Raw genomic sequence first — 22,409 nt, 5'->3', positions numbered from 1 at the left:
CCACCTCCCCACAGGCTGCCCAGAAGGGCACTGAACCAGGTGAAGTTGGTTTGGTTTGGTTTTTGTGCAGGGATGGCAGCTGGGCTCAGCTCTGTCCCCACTGCCAGGTGGCTCCAGGAAGCACTAAGGCCCCATGCAGCAATAGGCTCCCCCTCACCATTTAACCAAAAAAAGTATTGCACAGCAGGAAGGTGCAAACCCTCCCCTGAGGACAGGGAGGCCCAGGCCTGAGGGAACTGGGCAGTGTTTTATGGCCCAGCAGGCAGCTTTGGGCTGTGCTTGGCACAGCTAAACTTCACTTTCTGGAGTGCTTTTGGCCATTCGGCTGTGCTTTCCCTCAGCTACAAAGGTTTCCTTCAGGAGGTGCTGGCCTCCCCCCCTGTGAACCACATCTCACCTGAAGCTGTGAGCTCTTCTGGAGTGCTGGGAGCCCCAGAATGAGGTCTGGGTGGTTTTTTCTCTCCCATCCTCCACTCAAAAAATGGAACGCTTTGGGGGTTGTTTGGTTTTGGGGTGGTGTGTTTGTTTTTTTTTTTTTAGCTGTGTTTGAGCCTAGTTTCTGCCCACACCCTTCACCACCAGCACAGGAACTGCCTGTGAGTGCTGCTCTGGTCACCAAGAGGTGAAGCTCACTGCACTATGTCACTGCTTGATGACTCCATTTGTGACCTGATGTTTGTAAACGATTCCTGCCGCTGCTGGGGGGGAGGGGAGGGAGAGGGGGCATGCCCTGAAATAAAGTGCAACTATTCACACTCTGCTCCTGGCCTCCAGCTGTTTATTCAGTCCTGCTCTCCTTGCTGCAGCTGGGCAGGAGGGAGACTCGAGGGCCACTCACCCTCAGTCACTCTTGAAGCAAAGCCTCCTGCCTGCTTCTTTTTCAGTGCATTTGTCACCATCTCCACTCTTCCTCTGCAGAAAAGGCAAAGCTGGGAGGCAAGAGAACCCTACACAGCTGCCTACAAGGGAAGTATCAAACAATAAGAAACACTTTTATTTTAACTTTACAACATATAAATAGACAAATCTGTGCTTTCCAAGGGAGCTTAGCCTTCCCTTTGTTTTTTCCCCCAGCCCCTCTGCCCTCTCCAGAAAGGTGCAGAGGCTGGAGCCTGTTGTCACCCCCTATGTACAACCCCCCCTGCCCCGCCCCGGGCAGGCCCCGCACCCTCCCCGGCCGTCATCTGCTCAGGTCCCTGCTGGCTCCTCGCCCGCACAGCAGCCGCTCCTCGGCCGACAGCCCCGCGAAGAAGGGGTGCAGGAGGGCTTCTGAGAAGGTGATCCTGCGGCAGGGGTCGAACTCCAGCATCCTCCTCATCAGGTCAAAGAGCTGGGCGTGCTCCAGCGAGTCGTGCAGCATGTAGGTCTGAAAGGGAAGGAGGCAGAGGGGCTGCCAGAACACCTGCAGGACTGGGAGCAGCCTGGGCCCTGAGCTCCAAGAGGGACAGGGAGGGGCTGGGGCAGGTGCAGAGAGGGGTAACAAAGCTGGGGAGGGGGCTGGAGAACAGGGCTGCTTCCTTTCCAGTGAGTTTGTCACCCTCTCCCTCTGCAAAGCTGGGAAGGCAAAAGAACAGTACAGCTGCCTACAGTGAGGAGCAGCTGAGGGAACTTGGGGTGTTCAGCTTGGAGGAAGCTGAGAGAAGACCTCATTGCTCTCTACAGCTCCCTGAAAAGAGGCTGGAACCAGGTGGAGGAAGAGACAAGAGGAAATGGCCTCAAGCTGCACCAGGGGTGCCTTAGGATGGACTGTAGAAGGAACTTCTCCTTGAAAGGGTTCTGAAAGACTGGCACAGGCTGCCCAGGGAGGTGGTTGAATCCCCATCCCTGGAGGTGATGAAAAACCACAGAGAGGTGGTGCTGAGGGCCATGGTTTAGCACCAGCCTTGGCAGAGCTAGAGAATGGTTGCACTCCGTGACCTTAAAGGTCTTCTCCAACTGCAAGGATTCTCTGACACAGACCCAAGCCCATTGCCCCAGCAAGGCACCAGCTGCCTCCCAGCCTGGGGGACTGAGTCTCTCCGATTCCCCAGTGCCTGTCCTGCTTCACTTCAACTTCTGTTAGTGCAGGTGAGAGGTTGGGGGTGGTGAAAGCAGAACTCCCTGTCCCCCACCACAGGTCTGGAGAAGGGGACAGCATCGTGGCTCAGCCTCCCCAGGCAGCCAAGGCCTCCAGCAGCCACCCAGCAGCACCTACCCGCAGGGGCTTGCAGTTCTCTTGGACGTATCTCCCATCAGAGGTGTTCTCATCCCACACCAGATTCCCATTGTGGAAATACTTCTGCTTCCTGCAAAGGAGAGGGGGTGGTGAGGAGAGCTGCTCAGGGGACGTACCTGCAGCACATCTGCCACTGAGGTGAGACCTGGTGTGAGGGCACAGCCTCGGTGGCCCGAAGGAAGTGGGCACAAAGAGGTGACCAGGCTGAGCTGAGGAGAAGGTTCTCACCGAGTTTTGTGGATCATGTGAGATGGAATGGGCCCAAGGATCTTCTCCATCATCACAAGATGCTCCCGATTCTCGTGGGTCTGCAAAGCAAAAGGGTGAGGGTGCAGGAAGTCAGAGCTTGGGAGAGCTGGCAGCCAAAGCTCTGTCCCTACATGGTACAGGAGAAGCAGAGCCAAGCCTCCAGCAAGACTGACACAGCTCCTGTCCACCTCTGCTTCCCCTCTTCATGTTTCTGCTCTTCACAGGCAGAGGCAAGAAACCAGAAGTGATCTGAACCTTGGCTGGGCAGCAAGGCACAAATCCCCAAGCCATGAGTTCTCCTGGGCTTGTTTTCAAACTCAGTGCCTCAGTTTCAAACTCCCCAGTGCCTGCTCTGCTTTTCCCTTGCCCTGGGTGAGGTGGGGCAGGCAGGGAGGGGGAGGGAGGAGCCCTGGGGGGCGGTACCTGGAAGAGGGTGAAGCCGCGGTAGTACTCGAAGAGGATGCAGCCAGTGCTCCACACGTCGCAGGGCTGTGCCCAGCCCAGCTCTGCAAAGACAAAACAGCTTCACCTGCAGCTCTCCACACCCACACCAGCTTCTTCATCCTTGGCAGCACCAAGAGAGACCTAGGAGATGCCTGTGCACTCCAGCAAGAGGGTTTGGCAAGTCTGCCCCCCAGGATTTCATGGAATCATAGAATGGTTTGGGTTGGAAAGGACTCCAACAGACTTCCAGTCCCCCTCTGCAGTCAGCAGGGACATCCTCTACTAGATCAGGCTGCCCTGAGCCCTGTTGAGTCTCACCTTGAATATCTCCAGGGATGGAGCCTCAACCACCTCCCTGGACAACCTGTTCCAGTGTTCCACCACCCTCCTGGTGCAGGACTTGTTCCTCACATCCAATCTCAATCTGCTCTGCTCTAGTTTGAAGCCATTGCCCCTTGTCCTGTCCCTGCAGGCCTTTGCAAACAGTCTCTCTCCATCCTTCTTGTAGCCCCTTCAGGTACTGGAAGGTTGATATTAGATCTTCCTGAAGCCTTCTCTTCCCCAGGCTGAACACCCCCAGCTCCCCCAGCCTGTCCTTGTGGCTGAGGTGTTCCAGCCCCTCTGGGCCCACTCCACCATTTGGAACAGGCTGGCTTCTGTTTCAGCTCATCCTGACTCCTTGTTCCCTTGGAGCTAACCTGAGCACCTCCCAAATCCCACAGGCTTTCCCCAGCTCCGCATCAAGGCTCTGCACCATCCCTGGACACCTTCCATCCAGTCAGGACCTTGGAACCACCGAGGTGGGGGTGCAGCAACGCACCCAACAGCTCATCCCCAAGACCTGGGAGCCCTCTCAAGTCGCTTTTTCTTCCAGCCAGCACCATCCTACAGGCTCCCTGGGCCCCCTCCAGCCACGGCAGGCCCCCGGGGGCCAGCAGCACTCACCCAGGATGACTTCTGGGGGGCGGTAGTGCCGGGTGGCCACGATGGTGGTGTGGTGCTCGTGGTCGAAGGTGGCGCTGCCGAAGTCTGCCACGCGGATGCTCGTGTTCCGGATGGACTTCTCCTCACAGCTCTGCAAGCAAACAAGGAGCCCTTGGGGCTTCCAGCAGCTGCTCTGGGATTAAGCTGGGCTTCCAGAGGAGCCCTCTGACCTCCCCCCTGCCCCAGAGCTGCCAAGTGGAGGAATGATGACTGCGAAGCTCTGAGCTCTTCACATCTCAGAGCAGCGATAAGGGAAGCCACCAAAGGCTCCACTTGGAGCCACTTGAGGCAGTCATGGGATGAAGAAGAGGCTCAGCTTCCAGGTTTCTCCTACCAACCAGACTTGCTCTCTACAACTACCTGAAAGGAGGTTGTGGAGAGGTTGGTGCTGGTCTCTTCTCCCAGGTAGATAGAACAAGATAGAACAAGAAGGAATGGCCTCAAGCTACGACTGGGTAGGTTTAGACTGGACAGTAGGAAGAGTTTGTTCAGCAAGAGTGGTCAGGGATTGGAATGTGCTGCCCAGGGAGGTGGTGGAGTCCCCAAGCCTGGAGGTGTCTAAAGGTGGTTTGGATGTGGTGCCTGGGGCTATGGTTCAGGGGTGACCCTTGCAGAGCAGGGTGTCAGGGTTAGACTTGGTGATCCTGAGGCTCTTTTCCAACCTGAATGCTTCTGTGATTTCTGTGATTGGTTAGGCCCTGGGAGGGGCAGGTGGCACCTCAGCAGGGAGGGGAAGGCTGTGGGCCACCACTCACCTTCTTCTCGTTGTACAGAGTGTCGAAATCCGAGTTGACAAAGAGGATGTTCTCCGGCTTCAGGTCGGTGTGGGTCAGCTGGTTGTCATGCAGAACTGCACAGGGGGGCAAGGAGGGGGAGAGGAGGAAAGAAGAAACCACCTAAGGACCACAGAGTGGAGCAGCCAGACAGCTGAGCCCCTCCAAGCAGCAAGCTGCCTCCCCAGCAGCCAGCAGGGCTGACTTACACCTCAAGGCGTGGCAGAGCTGGTAGGCCATGTGCCGGATCTGAGGCAGAGGGTAGGGCTGGAAGTTGTTCTCCTTCAGGAACTCAAAGGTGTTCTTGCCCAGCAGCTCAAAGGCAATGCACATGTGGCCGTGGAAGTTGAACCAGTCTGACATCAGGACACACAAGCTGAGCAGGGAGGAAGACAGCAGGGAGAGGAAGACACCAGGATTAACCTGCATGCAGCCACCCTGCCCGGGCCTGGCTACTTCAGAAGGGGCTGGTGAGCCAAAGCTCCCTGCCAGGCGACTCAGGAGCAGAACCACCCCTTGGTGCACACCACAGACATCTCCTCCCCACTCCGTCTCCTTTGGAGACACACCTCCAGTTCAAGTGGGACAGGGCAGCAAGTGGCTGCTAGGGAAGTTCTGGTTGATCTTTCCTTGCTGTGACCTGGCAGGGCAGTTGTGGAGGTGTTCGTAGCACCATGGAATCCCTTGGGCTGGAGGAGACCTTTAAGGTCATGGGAGTCCAACCATTCTCTAACTCTACCAAGGCTGGTGGTAAACCATGGCCCTCAGCACCACAGCTCTGCCCCTTGGAAACCCCTCCAGGGATGGGGATTCAATCATCTCCCTGGGCAGCCTGTGCCAGGGTTTCAGAACCCCTTCAGTGAAGAAGTTTCCTCTCATGTCCAACCTAAACCTCCTCTGGTGCAGCTTGAGGCCATTTCCTCTTGTCCTGTTCACTTGTTCCTAGAGGGAAGAGCCTAACCCCCACCTGCTCCAACCTCCTCTCAGGGAGCTGTAGAGAGCAATGAGGTCTCCCTCAGCCTCCTCCTCTCCACACTGAACACCCCCAGCTCCCTCAGCTGCTCCTCTCCAGCCCTGTTCTCCAGACCCTTCCCCAGCTTTGTTACCCTTCTCTGGACCCACTCCAGCATCTCAATGTCCTCCCTGGAGTGAGGGGCCCAGAGCAGAGCTACTTCTCTGCCTCTTTCCTTCCAAAACACAGAGGAGGGAGACAGGCAAGGAGCAGGTATTCCAGTGCCCAGCCCCATGCTTCTCTGGGTGTCATCCAAGCACAGACCACTTCTCTGCAAGGATGTGGTACTGACCACCCAGGAGTCTTGGAGGAACTTACAATTTGTTGTCCTTGTCCTTCTCTTTGATTTTTTTCAGGACATTGATTTCCAGCCTGGCTGCTTCTCGGTACTTCCCAACGTTCTTGATGATTTTCAGAGCCACCTGAGACTTGCCTCTGGGAGGGAGGAGAGCAGAAAAGGCTGGAGTCACAAGCAGCCCCCCACAGCCATCCTCAGCCCACAGGGAGAGGGCACATCCCAGTCACATTTTCATCTCTTCAAAGGCTTTGTCCTTTCCTGGCTCTCAAGGTCTGCCAGAGATTTCTGATGCCTGACCAGTAGCTAACTGGGAGGGAAAGGCTCTTGCCAGTTCAGACTGCAGAGAGCAGCAGGCAGCTCTGCCAGCACTGCAGTGCCTCAGGGCTCTGTGCCTCCAGCAGCCATCTCCAGAGGTTACTGAGGAGGCAGGAGACCTCACCCCCTCCTCAAGCAAGCTGAGAGCCAGACAAAAGGTCAGAGAGAGGCAGGCTTCAAATGTAATCCCAGGTGGGGTTAAACAGAGAACTGAGAAGCACCCAGGCAGATCAAGAGGTCACTTCCCCAGCTGGAGCCTGCTGCAGAAGAACAGCCCCTGCCAAAGCCCTCAGCCATGGGACTCCAAACCCTTCCTGCTTCCCCTCAGGACAGCCTGAGAAGTCTGAGGTGTGAACCAGGCCCCTTCCCTCCTGCTGTGACAAGTGGAACTTCTCCACAACTTCCACAGAATGGGTTGGGTTGGAAGAGACCTTAAAGATCAGCCAGTTCCAACTCCCTGCCATGGGCAGGGACACCTCCCACCAGCCCAGGCTGCTCAGGGCCTCATCCAGCCTGGCTCTGAACACCTCCAGGGAGGGGACATCCACAGCCTCCCTGGGCAACCTGTGCCAGTGTCTCCCCACCCTCCCTGGAAAGAATTTCTTCCTCATCTCCAGTCTCAATCTGCCCTCCTCAGTGCCAAGTAGAAGGTGCTGATGGTTTGGTCCAGGCAAGACTGGCACTGTTAGTCCTGTGCACTTGTGAGGGTCTGAGCTTGCTGCAGGAGGGGCAGAGCAGGGAGCAGGGGGGGGAAAAGGGCAGAGGAGGGAGAGGGCAGAGGAGGGCGAGGGCAGAGGAGGGCGAGGGCAGAGGGCAGCCAAGGCAGCAGGCAGGGGCAGATGCCCACCTGGCATGGTCCACGCACTCCACCACTTTGCCAAAAGTGCCTTCTCCGAGGCTGCCGACGATTTCGTCTAGGAGAGAAAACAGGAGTGGCTGTCAGCTCCAGAGGCTCAGCCAGAGCTGATCAGGGTCCTGCAACTTCGCAGCAATAAAACATCAAAAGCCAAAAAAGATATTAAACAAATAAATTTAAAAGAAAACAAACAAACAAACAAAAAAAAAGGCAAAACCCCAAAATGAAACCAAACCAATAATTACTTCTCTCTGGCTGCCACTCTCTTTAAAAAACTCAAGTGTCTACGGTCTGCCTCAGGCAATTTTACTGCTCAGTCCTTTTTTTTTTTTTTTTAAAGCAATAAACCACTAGAAGAGACCTCTCCAGGGCAAGAGGAGAGAGCTCTGGGCTAAGAGAGGGGGGAATAGAAAGGAGAGAAAGAGAGAGAGAGAGAGAGAAAGAGAGAGAGAGGAGAGAGGTAAAGGTTTACGAAAGGTGGCTGTACATCGCTCTTGAAGCCAATCGCCGATCCTGCACACCAGGTGACCTTCTTTGTCATCTTCCACGCTCCTGCTGCGCCTACTGCTCTGCTGGCTCCTCTGCTCGGGGCCACCCAGGCCACAGATGCCACCAATGCCACCAGCAATGCAGCACCAGGCAGCCAGCCACGGCCGGAGGTGACCGGTGCGGGGTTGGTGGGTAGGTGGGTGGGTGGTGGTTGATGGTTGGTGGTTGATTGGTTGGTTGGTTGGTGGTTGGTTGGTTGGTTGGTTGGTGGTTGGTTGGTTGGTGGTTGATTGGTTGGTTGGTTGGTGGTTGGTTGGTTGGTGGTTGATTGGTTGGTGGTTGATTGGTTGGTGGTTGATTGGTTGGTGGTTGATTGGTTGGTGGTTGATTGATTGGTTGGTTGGTGGTTGATAGTAGATTGGTCGGTTGATAGTAGATTGGTTGGTTGGTGGTTGGTTGATAGTAGATTGGTTGGTTGGTGGTTGGTTGGTTGATTGTTTGTTGGTTGTTGGTTGATTGGTTGTTGGTTGGTTGGTTGATTGGTTGTTGGTTGGTTGGTTGATTGTTGGTGGTTGATAGTTGGTTGGTTGGTTGGTGGTTGATAGTTGGTTGGTTGGTTGGTGGTTGATAGTTGGTTGGTTGGTTGGTGGTTGATAGTTGGTTGGTGGTTGATGGTTGGTTGGTTGGTTGTTGGTTGTTGGTTGATTGGTTGATAGTTGGTTGGTAGTTGATTGGTTGGTTGGTGGTTGATAGTTAGTTGGTTGGTTGGTGGTTGATAGTTGGTTGGTTGGTGGTTGATAGTTGGTTGGTTGGTGGTTGATAGTTGGTTGGTTGGTGGTTGATAGTTGGTTGGTTGGTGGTTGATAGTTGGATGGTTGGATTTCCCAGATCCCAGCATTTCATAAGGCACACAGCATATATAACGATAGGGATATTGCAAGGGACACGTCAAAGACACAAACTAACTTCAAAACAGAAAAGTAATCAACAGCTAACAGGTATGTAAAGGAAAAAAAAAAAAACAAACCAAACCAAAAAAAAGCCAAAAACCAAACAAACTCATTGGCTGATGCCTCCCAGCTAGGAAGGAGTTCCCTGACTTCTCCAGAGAGGAAGCCTTAGGGTTAAGGTGGCTTGGCTTTGGCTCCACCTTTCCCCACAGAGGAGCAGCACCGGAGGACAGAATCACAGAATGCTTGCAGGTGGAGGGGACCTCTAAAGGTCATCAAGTCCAACCCCCTCGCAGTCAGCAGGGACATCTGCAGCTACAGCAGGTTGCTCAGAGCCCCCAAAACAAGCTGACCTGCAATTCTTCCAGGGATGGGGCATCTACCACCTCTCTGGGCAACCTAGGCCTGGGTCTCATCACCCTCAGCGTAAAAAACATCTTCCTTAATCTAGTCTGAATCTCCCTCCTTTCATTCAAACCATTGCCCCTTGTCCTGTCACAACAGACCCTGCTAAAAAGCCTGTCCCCATCTTCTTTCAGGCCCCCTTCAAGTTCTGAAAGGTCACCAGAAGGTCCTCCCCCAGCCTTCTGCCAGAGGCAGCAGGAGGGCTTTGCCAGCACCACCTCATTCTCTCCGCTGGCAAAGCTGCTGAAGGCTACAGGAGCTGTGGGTTAGGACATGCTCTCCAGCAGGAGCCAGAGCAGCAGCTGCCCCCCTGCTCATGCCTCACTTCACAGACCTCCAGCTTCCCAGAGCTGTGTCCTGCCCTGCCTGCCAACCAGCCCATCCCTTCTTGACACAGCCAGTGACCACCCTGGCCCTAGATCCATCCACACAGACCTGGTGTTGCACACTGGCCTCGGGATGCAGTTTTCAGCCCGGGAGACCTTTAGGACAGTTCAATTAACCCCCCCCCCCCCCATGGACCATTTCACTCCACTGAAGGTGTGAGGTCACATTCACCTCTTCTACTGCTAGCTTCTACTGGAAAACCAGCCCAACATTCCTGGCAGGACCCCAGGGTCCACCAAACAAGCTGCCTAATTTCTCACCCTTTTCTACTCAGCCTTGGAACCATCTCAACAGCCAAAGAAATTCATACAAAGCTTCTACATCTCCATGCTTGAGCTTCTAACGAGCTTCACCCCCAGCCCCAGCAAGTCCAAATCATCAGCTACAACCAAAATGGAGGAGAAGGTAGAGAGGACAGTTAGGAGAGCTGTGAGCTTCCAAAAGGACTTGAGGTGATGCCAGCCCAAAGCTGCAGGTCGTTGCCATCGCTCACACACACAAACCCCACCAGAACCCCTGGTTCTGGCTAAAACTCAAATTCCAGCTGGAAAGCAAACAGAGGAGGAAAGCAGCAGCCCCTCAGAAGCTCTTGGCCATGCAGGTATCTGCTCCAGCTGCAGGGAGCAGAGCCTGCTCACTTAGTTGTAGTGACACTGGAAAGCAGCAAAGGTGTGAAGGATGGAAAGGTTCCTGCCAGGAGAGGAGCAGGGAGGCACAGGTCTGATGCCTCACTATGCTTCCAGGGTATTCCCAGTCTCAGGACCAGCCTCCTCACCCAGTTCTCGATATTCCCTGGAAGGAATGCTGTGTGCTTCAGGGGGGAAGAACACCAGGGGGATGTTTTCAGAGAAGCTGAAGTTTAGGGACTCTTGTGAGGCAGGAGGCAAAGAGCACAAGTGCACATCCTCAGGAGGTGGAAGCCTTTAACTGTGGTGGGACAGGGGTTTACAACCCCAGTGGAGAACCAGGCTGGGAACAGAATCCACTGGAAGTGGCCCTGCAGGAGCACTGCACACCAAGCCCTGCCAAGGAGCAGCTATCTGCAGAAGCCAAGCCCTGGCCACATTCAAACCCCACCAATGACACCATGCCCAGCAGCCAGGCTGGCCTGTGGCCAAAGCTGGCCCTCCTCAGCCTGTCACATGAGTGCCATTTGAAGCTCTCCCTGATCCCCAGCTTAGTTCCCTCACGTATTAAAGCTAGAAGGGGCTGAAGCAGTCAAAACCCAGTAACTCCACAAGAGACAAGGTTTTGAGACCATTCATAGAATTGTCAGGGTTGGAAGGGAGCTCAAGGCTCAGCCAGTTCCAACCCCCCTGCCATGGGCAGACACACCTCACACTACAGCAGGTTGCCCACAGCCTGACCTTAAAAACCTCCAGGCATGAGGCTTCCACCACCTCCCTGGGCAGCCTGTGCCAGTCTCTCACCACTCTCATGGGGAAAGAATTTCTTCCTAACATCCAACCTGAATCTCGCCATTTCTATTTTTGCTCCATTCCCCCCAGTCCTATTACTCCCTGACAGCCTCAAAAGTCCCTCCCCAGCTTTCTTGCAGCCCCCTTCAGATCCTGGAAGGCAGTGAAAACACAAACACACACACACACACCAGCTCACAGGGGAGGGGAAAAAAAAAAAAACAAACCAACAACGACAAGAGAAGGGATCAGAGGTTACTCACCCAGCGCCCTCAGAGCTGGAAGGAAGGCAAGAAGAGTTAAAAACCTGAACCCTCCTGAGCTCGTTCTGGCTGCTACTCACCGAGGAGGCACTGCTACAAGACCTGCTCCTGCGTTTCCTGCAGTAGTGTTGGTGCTTCTTGGGCCGGTGCTGCTCCCTGCCCCGGGAGCGGCGCCAGTGGTGCGGGCGGCTGGGGTAAAAGTCCTCGGCGAAGGAGGGGCTGTGCTCCTCGCAGCGGTAGGCCTCGCTGTCCCGCCGGTACCTCCGCTGGTAAGGCATCCTCTCGTGGCTGCAGCACAAACAACAGCAGCCTTCAGAGGCCTGGCAGCCAGGGGGAAAGCTTGGAAAAGGCCTCCAAGGTGGGGGAGCCCAAGCGGCCGACCCGACCGCCGCTCAGCCCAGCGCCTCCAGGGATGGGCACTCACAGGAATCACACAGGAACAGTCAGGTTGCAAAAGAGCCTCAGGATCACCAAGTCCAACCCAGAGCCCTGCTCTACAAGGTTCACCCCTGAACCACATCCCCAAGAACCTTTAAACACATTCAGGGTTGGTGACTCTACCACCACCCAGGGCAGCCTGTGCCAGTGCTGACCACTCTGGCAGGAAAGAGTCACAGAATCATAACAGCCCCAGAATCACAGACTCACACAGCCCCAGAACCCTACCAGCCCCACAATCACAGACTCACACAGCCCCAGAACCCTACCAGCCCCACAATCACAGACTCACACAGCCCCAGAACCCTACCAGCCCTACAATCACAGACTCACACAGCCCCAGAACCCTACCAGCCCTACAATCACAGACTCACACAGCCCCAGAATCATAACAGCCCTACAATCACAGACTCACACAGCCCCAGAATCATACCAGTCCTACAATCACAGACTCACACAGCCCCAGAATCATACCAGCCCTACAATCACAGACTCACACAGCCCCAGAATCATACCAGCCCTACAATCACAGACTCACACAGCCCCAGAATCATAACAGTCCTAGAATCACAGACTCACACAGCCCCAGAACCCTACCAGCCCTACAATCACAGACTCACACAGCCCCAGAATCATAACAGTCCTACAATCACAGACTCACACAGCCCCAGAATCGTAACAGCCCTAGAATCACAGAATCACACAGCCCCAGAATCATACCAGTCCTAGAATCACAGAATCACACAGCCCCGGAATCATAACAGCCCTACAATCACAGAATCACACAGCCCCAGAATCATACCAGTCCTACAATCACAGACTCACACAGCCCCAGAATCATAACAGTCCTACAATCACAGACTCACACAGCCCCGGAATCATAACAGTCCTAGAATCACAGACTCACACAGCCCCAGAATCATAACAGTCCTACAATCACAGACTCACACAGCCCCAGAATCATAACAGTCCTAGAATCACAGACTCACACAGCCCCAGAATCATAACAGTCCTAGAATCACAGACTCACACAGCCCCAGAATCATAACAGTCCTACAATCACAGACTCACACAGCCCCAGAATCATAACAGTCCTAGAATCACAGACTCACACAGCCCCAGAATCATAACAGTCCTAGAATCACAGACTCACACAGCCCCAGAATCATAACAGTCCTAGAATCACAGACTCACACAGCCCCAGAATCATAACAGCCCTAGAATCACAGACTCACACAGCCCCAGAATCATAACAGTCCTACAATCACAGACTCACACAGCCCCAGAATCATACCAGTCCTAGAATCACAGACTCACACAGCCCCAGAATCATAACAGTCCCAGAATCACAGAATCACACAGCCCCAGAATCATAACAGTCCTAGAATCACAGAATCACACAGCCCCAGAATCATAACAGCCCTACAATCACAGACTCACACAGCCCCAGAATCATAACAGTCCTAGAATCACAGACTCACACAGCCCCAGAATCATACCAGTCCTACAATCACAGAATCACACAGCCCCAGAATCATACCAGTCCTACAATCACAGACTCACACAGCCCCAGAATCATACCAGTCCTAGAATCACAGAATCACACAGCCCCGGAATCATAACAGTCCTACAATCACAGACTCACACAGCCCCAGAATCATAACAGTCCTAGAATCACAGACTCACACAGCCCCAGAATCATAACAGTCCTACAATCACAGACTCACACAGCCCCAGAATCATAACAGTCCTAGAATCACAGACTCACACAGCCCCAGAATCATAACAGTCCTAGAATCACAGAATCACACAGCCCCAGAATCATAACAGTCCTAGAATCACAGACTCACACAGCCCCAGAATCATAACAGCCCTACAATCACAGAATCACACAGCCCCAGAATCATAACAGTCCTAGAATCACAGAATCACACAGCCCCAGAATCATAACAGCCCTAGAATCACAGAATCACACAGCCCCAGAATCATAACAGTCCTACAATCACAGACTCACACAGCCCCAGAATCATAACAGTCCTACAATCACAGACTCACACAGCCCCAGAATCATAACAGTCCTAGAATCACAGACTCACACAGCCCCAGAATCATAACAGCCCTACAATCACAGACTCACACAGCCCCAGAATCATACCAGTCCTACAATCACAGACTCACACAGCCCCAGAATCATAACAGTCCTAGAATCACAGAATCACACAGCCCCGGAATCATAACAGCCCTACAATCACAGACTCACACAGCCCCAGAATCATACCAGTCCTACAATCACAGACTCACACAGCCCCAGAATCATAACAGTCCTACAATCACAGACTCACACAGCCCCAGAATCATAACAGTCCTACAATCACAGAATCACACAGCCCCAGAATCATAACAGCCCTAGAATCACAGAATCACACAGCCCCAGAATCATAACAGCCCTAGAATCACAGAATCACACAGCCCCAGAATCATAACAGTCCTAGAATCACAGAATCACACAGCCCCAGAATCATAACAGCCCTACAATCACAGAATCACACAGCCCCAGAATCATAACAGCCCTACAATCACAGAATCACACAGCCCCAGAATCATAACAGTCCTACAATCACAGACTCACACAGCCCCAGAATCAATACAGTCCTAGAATCACAGACTCACACAGCCCCAGAATCATAACAGTCCTAGAATCACAGACTCACACAGCCCCAGAATCATAACAGTCCTAGAATCACAGACTCACACAGCCCCAGAATCATAACAGTCCTAGAATCACAGACTCACACAGCCCCAGAATCATAACAGTCCTAGAATCACAGACTCACACAGCCCCAGAATCATAACAGTCCTAGAATCACAGACTCACACAGCCCCAGAATCATAACAGTCCTAGAATCACAGAATCACACAGCCCCAGAATCATAACACTCCTAGAATCACACAGCCCTAGAGTCATAGAATCACACAATCACAGAATAGGACTTGGCAAGTCTTCCCCCAGGGATTTCATAGAATCATAGAATGGTTTGTGTTGGAAGGGACTTCTAAAGCTCATCCAGTCCAAGCCACTCTGCAGTCAGCAGGGACATCCCCAACTAGATCAGGCTGCCCACAGCCCTCTCAAACCACACCTTGAATATCTCCAGGGATGGAGCCTCAACCACCTCCCTGGGCAACCTGTTCCAGTGTTCCACCACCCTCATGGTGCAGAATTTGTTCCTCACATCCAATCTCAATCTGCTCTGCTCTAGTTTGAAGCCATTGCCCCTGGTCCTGTCCCTGCAGGCCTCTGCAAACAGTCTCTCTCTATCCTTCTTGTAAGCCCCCCTCAAGTTTGTTATTAGGTCTCCCTGGAGCCTTCTTTTCTCCAGGCTGAACACCCCCAGCTCCCTCAGTCTGTCCTCATAGCAGAGGTGCTCCAAACCCCTGATCATTTTTGTGGCCCTCCTCTGAGAAAGCAGAGAACTGCTCAAAAAAAAGAGTCCAGTGCAGAGCCACAAAGGTGATTAAGGGAGTGGACCATCTCCCTGGTGAAGAAAGGCCAAGAGAGCTGGGTCCCCAGCTGAATCTGGAGAAGAGAAGGCTGAAGGAAGATCTTACTGCTCTCTACAGCTACCTGAAAGAAGGTTGGAGTGAGGCTGGTGTTGGTCTCTTTTCCCAAGTAACTAACAATAGGACAAGAGGAAATGGTCTCAAGCTGCACCAGGGGAGGTTTAGGTTGGAGATTAGGAAAAATGTCTTGGCTGCAAAAGTGGTCAGGGATTGGAACAGGCTGCCCAGGGAGGTGGTGGAATCCCCATCCCTGGAGGTGTTCAAGAAGTGTGTGGACATGGCACTTCAGGATATAGCTTGGTGGTCATGGTAGTTGGGTCATGGTTGGAGTTGATCAGAAAGGTCTTTTCCAGCCTTAAGTCTGTGGTTCTTTAGCCTGGAGCAGAGGAGCCTGAGGGCTGCCCTCATTGCTGGGGATAAAGATGTGCAGGGCAGTGTCAGGAGGATGGAGCCAGGCTCTGCTCAGGGCTGCCCAATGATAGGACTGGGGGCAAGCTGGAGCAGAGGAGGTTCCACGGGAACAGAAGGGAAAACTCTGTCACTGTGAGGGTGACAGAGCCCTGGAACAGGCTGCCCTTAGAGGTTGTGGAGTATCCCTCTCTGGAGGCATTCCAAACCTAGCTGGATGTGTTCCTGCCTGACCTGCCCTAGGGGCTCATGCTTTGGCAGGGGGGTTGGACAGGATGATCTCTCAAGGTCCCTTCTGACCCCTAATGTTCTGTGATTCTGTAAAGAAGTTTTTCCTAACATCCAAACTAGACCTCCCCTGGCACTACTTGAGGCCAGTTCCTCTCATCCTATCACTTGTTACTTCAGAGAAGAGACCAACCTCCACCCAGCTCCAAACTGCTCTCAGGGAGCTGTGGAGAGCAATAAGATCTCCCTCAGCTTAGAATGATAGAATCAGGCAGGGTTGGAAGGGAGCACAAGGAGCAGCCAGTTCCAACCCCCTGCCATGGGCAGGGACACCTCACACTGGATCAGGCTGGCCAGAGCCTCATCCAGCCTGGCTGCAAACACCTCCAGGGATGGAGCCTCAACCACCTCCCTGGGCAATCCATTCCAGGCTCTCACCACCCTCATGGGGAAGAACTTCTTCCTCACCTCCAGTCTGAATCTCCCCACTTCCAGCTTTGTTCCATTCCCCCCAGACCTATCACTCCCTGACACCCTCAAAAGTCCCTCCCCAGCTTTCTTGTAGCCCTCTTCAGATCCTGGAAGGCCACAAGAAGGTCTCCTCAGAGCCTTCTCTTCTCCAGACTGAACAGCCCCAACTCTCTCAGTCTCTCCTCATAAGACAGCTTCCTCTTCTCCAGACTAAACAGCCCCAGCTCCCTCAGCTACTCCTCATATGACACCCTCCAAACCCCTCACCAGCCTCATTGCTCTTCTCTGGATGCACTCCAGCACCTCAATGTCTTTTTTTGGACACCCTGGAAAAGCACAAAAGGGCAAGAGTCCTGCTGGAACTAAGTGCTCCTGCTCCCTGGCAGCAGGGCAACATCCTAGCTTCAGCCCAGCCCTTTGCTGTGGCCCAAACACTGACCACCTCTCACAGAAGGAGAAGGTTTGCAGGAGAGTGTTTAACAAAAGCCTGGATGAGGCACTTAGTGCCATGGTTGATTAGATGGTGTAGGGTGATAGGTTGGACTTGATGATCTCAAAGGTCTTCTGGTTAATTCTGTGATTCTGTGTGGCACTCCCACCTTTCATGATGCCAGCAGGAAAAAACCCACTCTGAGCTCCACCTGGGATGCCCACCTCATCTGAGCCACCTCCACCACCACACAGAATCACAGGGAGTGAAAGGGACCTCTGAAGATCACTGAGTCCAACCCCCCCTGGCAGGGCAGGTCACACAGGAACACATCCAGGTGGGCCTTGAAAGTCTCCCACCTTGGAGACTCCACACCAGTGTTTGTCTGTCACCCTTTCACCTCCCCCTAGAATCACAAAAATCATTTTGCTTGGAAAAGACCTTCAAGATCATCCAGCCCAACCATTCTCCACCTCTACCAAGCCTGGTGCTAAGCCATGTCACTCAGCACCACATCTCTGCCTCTTGGAAACCCCTCCAGGGATGGGGATTCAATCACCTCCCTGGGGAGCCTGTTCCAGTGTTTGTGACCTTTTCAGTGAAGAAGTTTCTTCTAACAGCCAACCTCAAGCACCTAGGGAGATGCCTCATTAGGTCTTCAACAAATGAGACCTGAAGCCAGCAGCAGTCATCATCCCAGGGGAGAACTGGGGGCCCCTGAAGGCCAAGCCTTTGGTACACACCTGCTCAACAGATCATTAACTGAAGCCAGAAGCAAAACGTGGCCTCCACAGTATAGAATCACAGAACTGTCAGGGTTGGAAGGGAGCTCAAGGCTCAGCCAGTCCCAACCCCCCTGCCATGGGCAGGGACACCTCACACCACAGCAGGTTGCTCACAGCCACATCCAGCCTGGCCTTCTCCAGGGATGAGGCTTCCACCACCTTCCTCAAGAGTACAGCTGCACCTCTAGCAACAATGAGGGCTGCAAGTGTGTGAGAGAAGAGTTCAGCCAAGCTCCTCTCTGCACTGGGAAAGGCCACAAGGCCTCACAAAGCTCCTGGCTGTGAGTATTGACAAGCTGGTATTGCACCATGTTTCAGGCACCATGACTGGTCCATGTGCTTCCCTGGCACCACTGCTGTGGTGCTTCTCTTACAGCAGGCAGCAAAAAAACTGGTGTCACAGTGCCCTAGGGGCTTCTGCCCCCAAAAGCACCACTGCCATTGCCACCCTAGCTGGTACAGCTGGTCTGATCAAACAGCTTCCACTGCCTTGCCTCACAGGTCACTGAGGGAGAAGCTGTGCTTAAGGCAGAAGATCCAATCACCCAGCAAGGAGAGGAGCTGCTGCCTTTCCAGCCACCTTTCATCTCATTTTAGATCAAGAAGACAATTTCAAGCTGCCTGCCAAGAAAGCAGCAGCTGTAGGTCATTGCTGAACTTGCCAAAACACACAAAAAAACCCAACCCACAGCCCTGTTCTGACACCTATCCTCAGCTCCAACCACACCTCTGGGACACCCCTGTCTGCCTGTAAGATGCAGAGGATTCAGAAATTAAAATCTAAAACACAGAGAGGCCAACAGACCTCTGAGAGGCCCAGAGGCTGAGAATAAAGGGGCAAGAAGATTTTCACCCAGCAAATCACAAAATGAAATCACAGAATGGTTTGGGTTGGAAGGGATCTTAAAGACCATCCAGTTCCAACCCCCCTGCCATGGGCAGGGACACCTCACACTAGCCCAGACTGAACAAGGCCTCATCCAGCCTGGCCCTGAACATTTCCTTGGAGGGGGCATCCATAACCTCCCTGGGCAACCTATCCCAGTGTCTCCCCACCCTCACAGTAAAGAATTTCTTCCTAATCTCTCCTCTTCCAGCTTCAATCCATTGCCCCTCATCCTGATGGAGCAGGTCCAGAGGAGGGCCACAAAAACCATCAGGGGGTTGGAGGGGTCCTCTGCTATGAGGACAGGCTGAGGGAGCTGGGGGTGTTCTTCTGGGGAAGAGAAGGCTCCAGGGAGCTCTAACAGCAGCCTGCCAGTACCTGAAGGGGGCTACAGGAAGGCTGGAGAGAGACTGTTTGCAAAGGCCTGCAGGGACAGGACCAGGGGCAATGGCTTCAAACTAGAGCAGAGCAGATTGAGATTGGATGTGAGGAACAAGTTCTGCACCACGAGGGTGGTGGAGCACTGGAACAGGTTGCCCAGGGAGGTGGTTGGGGTCCCATCCCTGAAGGTTCAAAGTGAGGCTTGACAGGGCTCAAAGTGGGCAGCCTGATCTAGCAGAGGATGTCCCTGCTGACTGTGGGGAGGGTTGGACCTTTGGAGGTCCCTTCCAACTCAGACCATTTTATGATTCTGTGATCCTATCACTACAAGCCCTTGCAAAAAGTCCCTCCCCAGCTTTCTTGTAGGCTCCCCCTTCAGCCAGCTCCATCCTAGGTGCTCCAGCAGCTGAAAGAATGGGAAGGCCTACTGCGTGCGTCAGCTGTTATTTCACAATGCCTGCAGTAAACAAAAGCCAGGCTGGGAAGAGAAATTCATCTGCAGAACACTTCAGGAACGATGACCTCAGCACCCTTCTGGCTGCACCTGCCCTGCTCAACCTGCTCAACTGCCCCAGCCCTGGTCCTGGGGAGCAGCAAGGACCAGACCAGTCTATTTCGGCCACACATGGTGATGTGTCAGCAGGTGCCTGCTGCCTCTATTCCAGAACCCTCACCGCCACTCCTCTCACCAAAGGGCCTCATCCACCCTGCTTCCAGCACCTCATTGTCCCTGTGGAAATGCTGAACAAAGAGAGGATCAAAGGTAAAACCCAGAGCTGAAGCAGGAAAGGTCAGTTAGCGACGCTCGCATCCTTGCTGGCAGCACAGGTGAGGGCAAAGCACTGCCATTTAAAATCTGCTCTGTGACACTGTCAGAGAGAATCACAGAACAGAATCATTGAGGTTGGAAAAGACCTCTAAGATCAGCGAGTCCAACCATCAACCCAACACCACCCTGGCCATTAAACCACATCCCAAAGTGCCAATTCCACAGGTTCCTTGAAGGCCTCCAAGGGATGGTGACTCCATCACCTCCCTGGGCAGCCTCTTCCAGTGCCTGATCACTCTTGCAGTGAAGAAATTGCTCCTCATCTCCAATCTAAATCTCCCCTGGTGCAGCCTGAGGCCACTGCCTCTCGTCCCTACTGTCTGGAGTGAAAAGGCTTTCAAAGCCTTCACAGCATGAGAAGTGGGAAAGATGATTCCAGGGCAGACTGTTATCCCTCTCTGATATTCAAGATATGGCTTTGGGAGGAACGTTTGGCCAGATGCAGCAACACGTAAGGGAAGGCACACACACACACAGAGTTAAGCCCCTTCCTTCCATCCCTGGGATTTACAGGTTTAAAGCTGATCCTCAGCCAGCAAACGAAAGCTGCCACGGCGCATGGCTGGCTCCACATCGCACCCAGCAGGGAGGACGAGAGTTTGTTAGCCGGCTGTCCCCTCTCCCCCTGCCCAAACCTGCTCTCACCTTCTCGATCGTGACCTCCTGGCCAGCTCCCTGCGGGGTGGGTATCGCAGCCTCCCCTCATAGTAGTCTCTGCTTCGAGACCTCTTCCTCTTCCACCTGTGCCCCAGGTAGTTCTCCTGCTCCGGGGACCGGTACCTCTTACAGTGATGCATCTGAGGGGACAGGAGGCTTCCAGACAGCTCTAAACGCGCCTGGCTCTTCACACGCTCAACCCTGGGCCTGTCACCAGCTCCCTGAGGGCACCGAGGGCCGACCTAGTGCCCCCCGGACCCGAAGGCTAAGGCAGCGCCCCCCCGAGAGGCGCCGTGCCTGGGGCGCTGTCTGCGGACGAGGGCGGGCGGGCGGCCCCGGGAGGCGCGGGGTTGGTCAGGACGTTACCGGTCATTTCCCGTGCAGTGACCCGGCTGCCTGCTGCTGCCGCCGCCACCAGGCCCGAGGCCCGCTGGCCGTTTGGCTGGGGGGAACCGGGGCACCGGGACCGGAGCGCTGCAGGCCGCGGCACCGCACCGGGGCGCCACGAACAGCCCCAGGGCGCCGCGGCTGGGCCCGGGCCGAACCCCCTGCAGAGCCCTCCGGAGGCGCTTCCGGCCGCCCCCGCCGAGGCCCCCGGCGCCGCTCCGCCAGCCCGGGGCCTACTCACCTCCCGTCCGCTCCCCTCCAGCCGCGCTCGGCGGCTGCGGCCCGGCCTGGCCCGGCCCCACCGGCCCAGCAGCGCCGCCGCAACGGCTACGGCTGCCCTTCCGCTTCCGGTCCCGCCCGCCCCGCCGCCAGCAGCTGCCCCCTCCGGGACGCTGTTAACTACCGGCGCGCCGGGGCCGCCGCCAGCAGCCGGCTTGGGGCGGGGCCGGGGCCGGGGCCAGCCCCGCACGGCCTCCCCGGCATGGCCTTCCTCACCCTCACCATCCTCACCCTCACCATCCTCACCCTCGCCTTCCTCACCCTCGCCTTCCTCACCCTCGCCTTCCTCACCGGGGCCATCCTCACCATCACCTACCTCACCAAGGCCATCCTCACCCTCACCATGACCTTCCTCACCAAGGCCATCCTCACCCTCACCATCCTCACCCTCACCATGGCCTTCCTCACCTTCACCATCCTCACCCTCACCAAGGCCATCCTCACTCTCACCATCCTCACCCTCACCATGGCCTTCCTCTCCATGGGCTTCCTCACTGTGTCCATCCTCACCCTCACCATGATATTCTGCACTGTGGCCATGGCCCTCCTCTCCATGCTCTTCTTCACTGTGGCCATCCTTACCCTCAGCACAGCCTCCCTCACATCCTCCTTCTCACCACAGCCTTCCTCACTATAGCCATCCTCACCCTCAACATGATCTTCCTCCCTATAGTCTGCCTCACCATGCCTTCCACACCGTGACCACCCTCTCCATGACCTTCCTCTCTCCATGACCTTCCTCTCTCCATGACCTTCCTCTCTCCGTTGCCTTCCTCTCTCCATGACCTTCCTCTCTCCATGACCTTCCTTACCACAACCATCCTCACCACGGCTTCTGTTTCTGTGGCCTTACTCACCACAGCCATCCTCACCCTCAACATCATCTTCCTTCCTCTGGTCTGCCTCACCATGGCCCTCCTCACCATGGTCTACCTCCCTGTGCTACTTCACCCTCACCATGGCCATCCTCACCCTCAGCATCGGCTTCCTTCCTCTGCTCTGCCTCACTGTGGCCTTTGTCTCCATGGCCTTCCCCACCACGGCTTACCCCACCGCTGCCATCCTCCCCCTCACCATGGCCTTCCTCCCCGTGTCTGCCTCACAATGACCTTCCTCAGCAAGGTCACCCTTGCCACAGCCATCCTCACCTTTGCCTTTGTCGCTGCTGGACTGCCCTCAGCCCAGCTGCTTTGCCCTGACAACCCTCACCATGGTGACCCTCACAATGCTCTGCATCACTGTGGCCCTGTGCACCTTCTGCCCCCATGGGTTCTGCAGGCACTTTCCTGGCACCAAACAGGGCTGAGAGCTGCTGTTGTGTCCCCCCCCGCCAAAGGGATGCCCTTGGCACTGGAGATAGGTCTGGGCCAGCTGGGGGAAGAGGTTCAGTGAGGAGTTAATCTCCATGGAGAGAGGACCTCAGTCCTGTTGATTTGGTGTCCCTCAGGGGTCTGTGCTGGGACCTCTGCTGCTTAATATTGTCATCAATGACATAGAAGGGGAACTTGAATGGACCAGCAGCAAGGGTGCAGATGGCACCAAGCTGAGTGGTGCTGTTGATACAGCAGAGGGACAGGAGGGCATCCAGAGGGACCTGGACAGGCTGGAGAG

General features: G+C 54.6%; 1 protein-coding gene across 1 annotated transcript; it reads right to left on the bottom strand.

Annotated features, from left to right (window-relative positions):
- Nucleotides 1–945: 945 nt before the first annotated feature.
- Nucleotides 946–20,789, bottom strand: CLK3 (CDC like kinase 3). The gene is made up of 14 exons (XM_054388320.1): nucleotides 20,761–20,789; nucleotides 20,121–20,272; nucleotides 11,139–11,346; nucleotides 7,634–7,727; nucleotides 7,138–7,204; nucleotides 5,996–6,112; nucleotides 4,875–5,041; nucleotides 4,648–4,742; nucleotides 3,854–3,983; nucleotides 2,888–2,970; nucleotides 2,444–2,523; nucleotides 2,195–2,285; nucleotides 1,169–1,366; nucleotides 946–959 (listed from the first exon to the last, which is right to left on the bottom strand). The coding sequence occupies exons 2-13, from the start codon at nucleotides 20,270–20,272 to the stop codon at nucleotides 1,181–1,183; spliced, it is 1,470 nt and encodes a 489-aa protein (XP_054244295.1). The 5' UTR covers nucleotides 20,761–20,789; the 3' UTR covers nucleotides 946–959; nucleotides 1,169–1,180.
- Between the last annotated feature and the right edge of the window lie 1,620 nt (nucleotides 20,790–22,409).

Source organism: Indicator indicator, chromosome 16 (assembly GCF_027791375.1).
Source record: "Indicator indicator isolate 239-I01 chromosome 16, UM_Iind_1.1, whole genome shotgun sequence".
Lineage (NCBI taxonomy): Eukaryota > Metazoa > Chordata > Aves > Piciformes > Indicatoridae > Indicator > Indicator indicator.
This window is presented reverse-complemented; position numbering and strand designations above follow the sequence as displayed.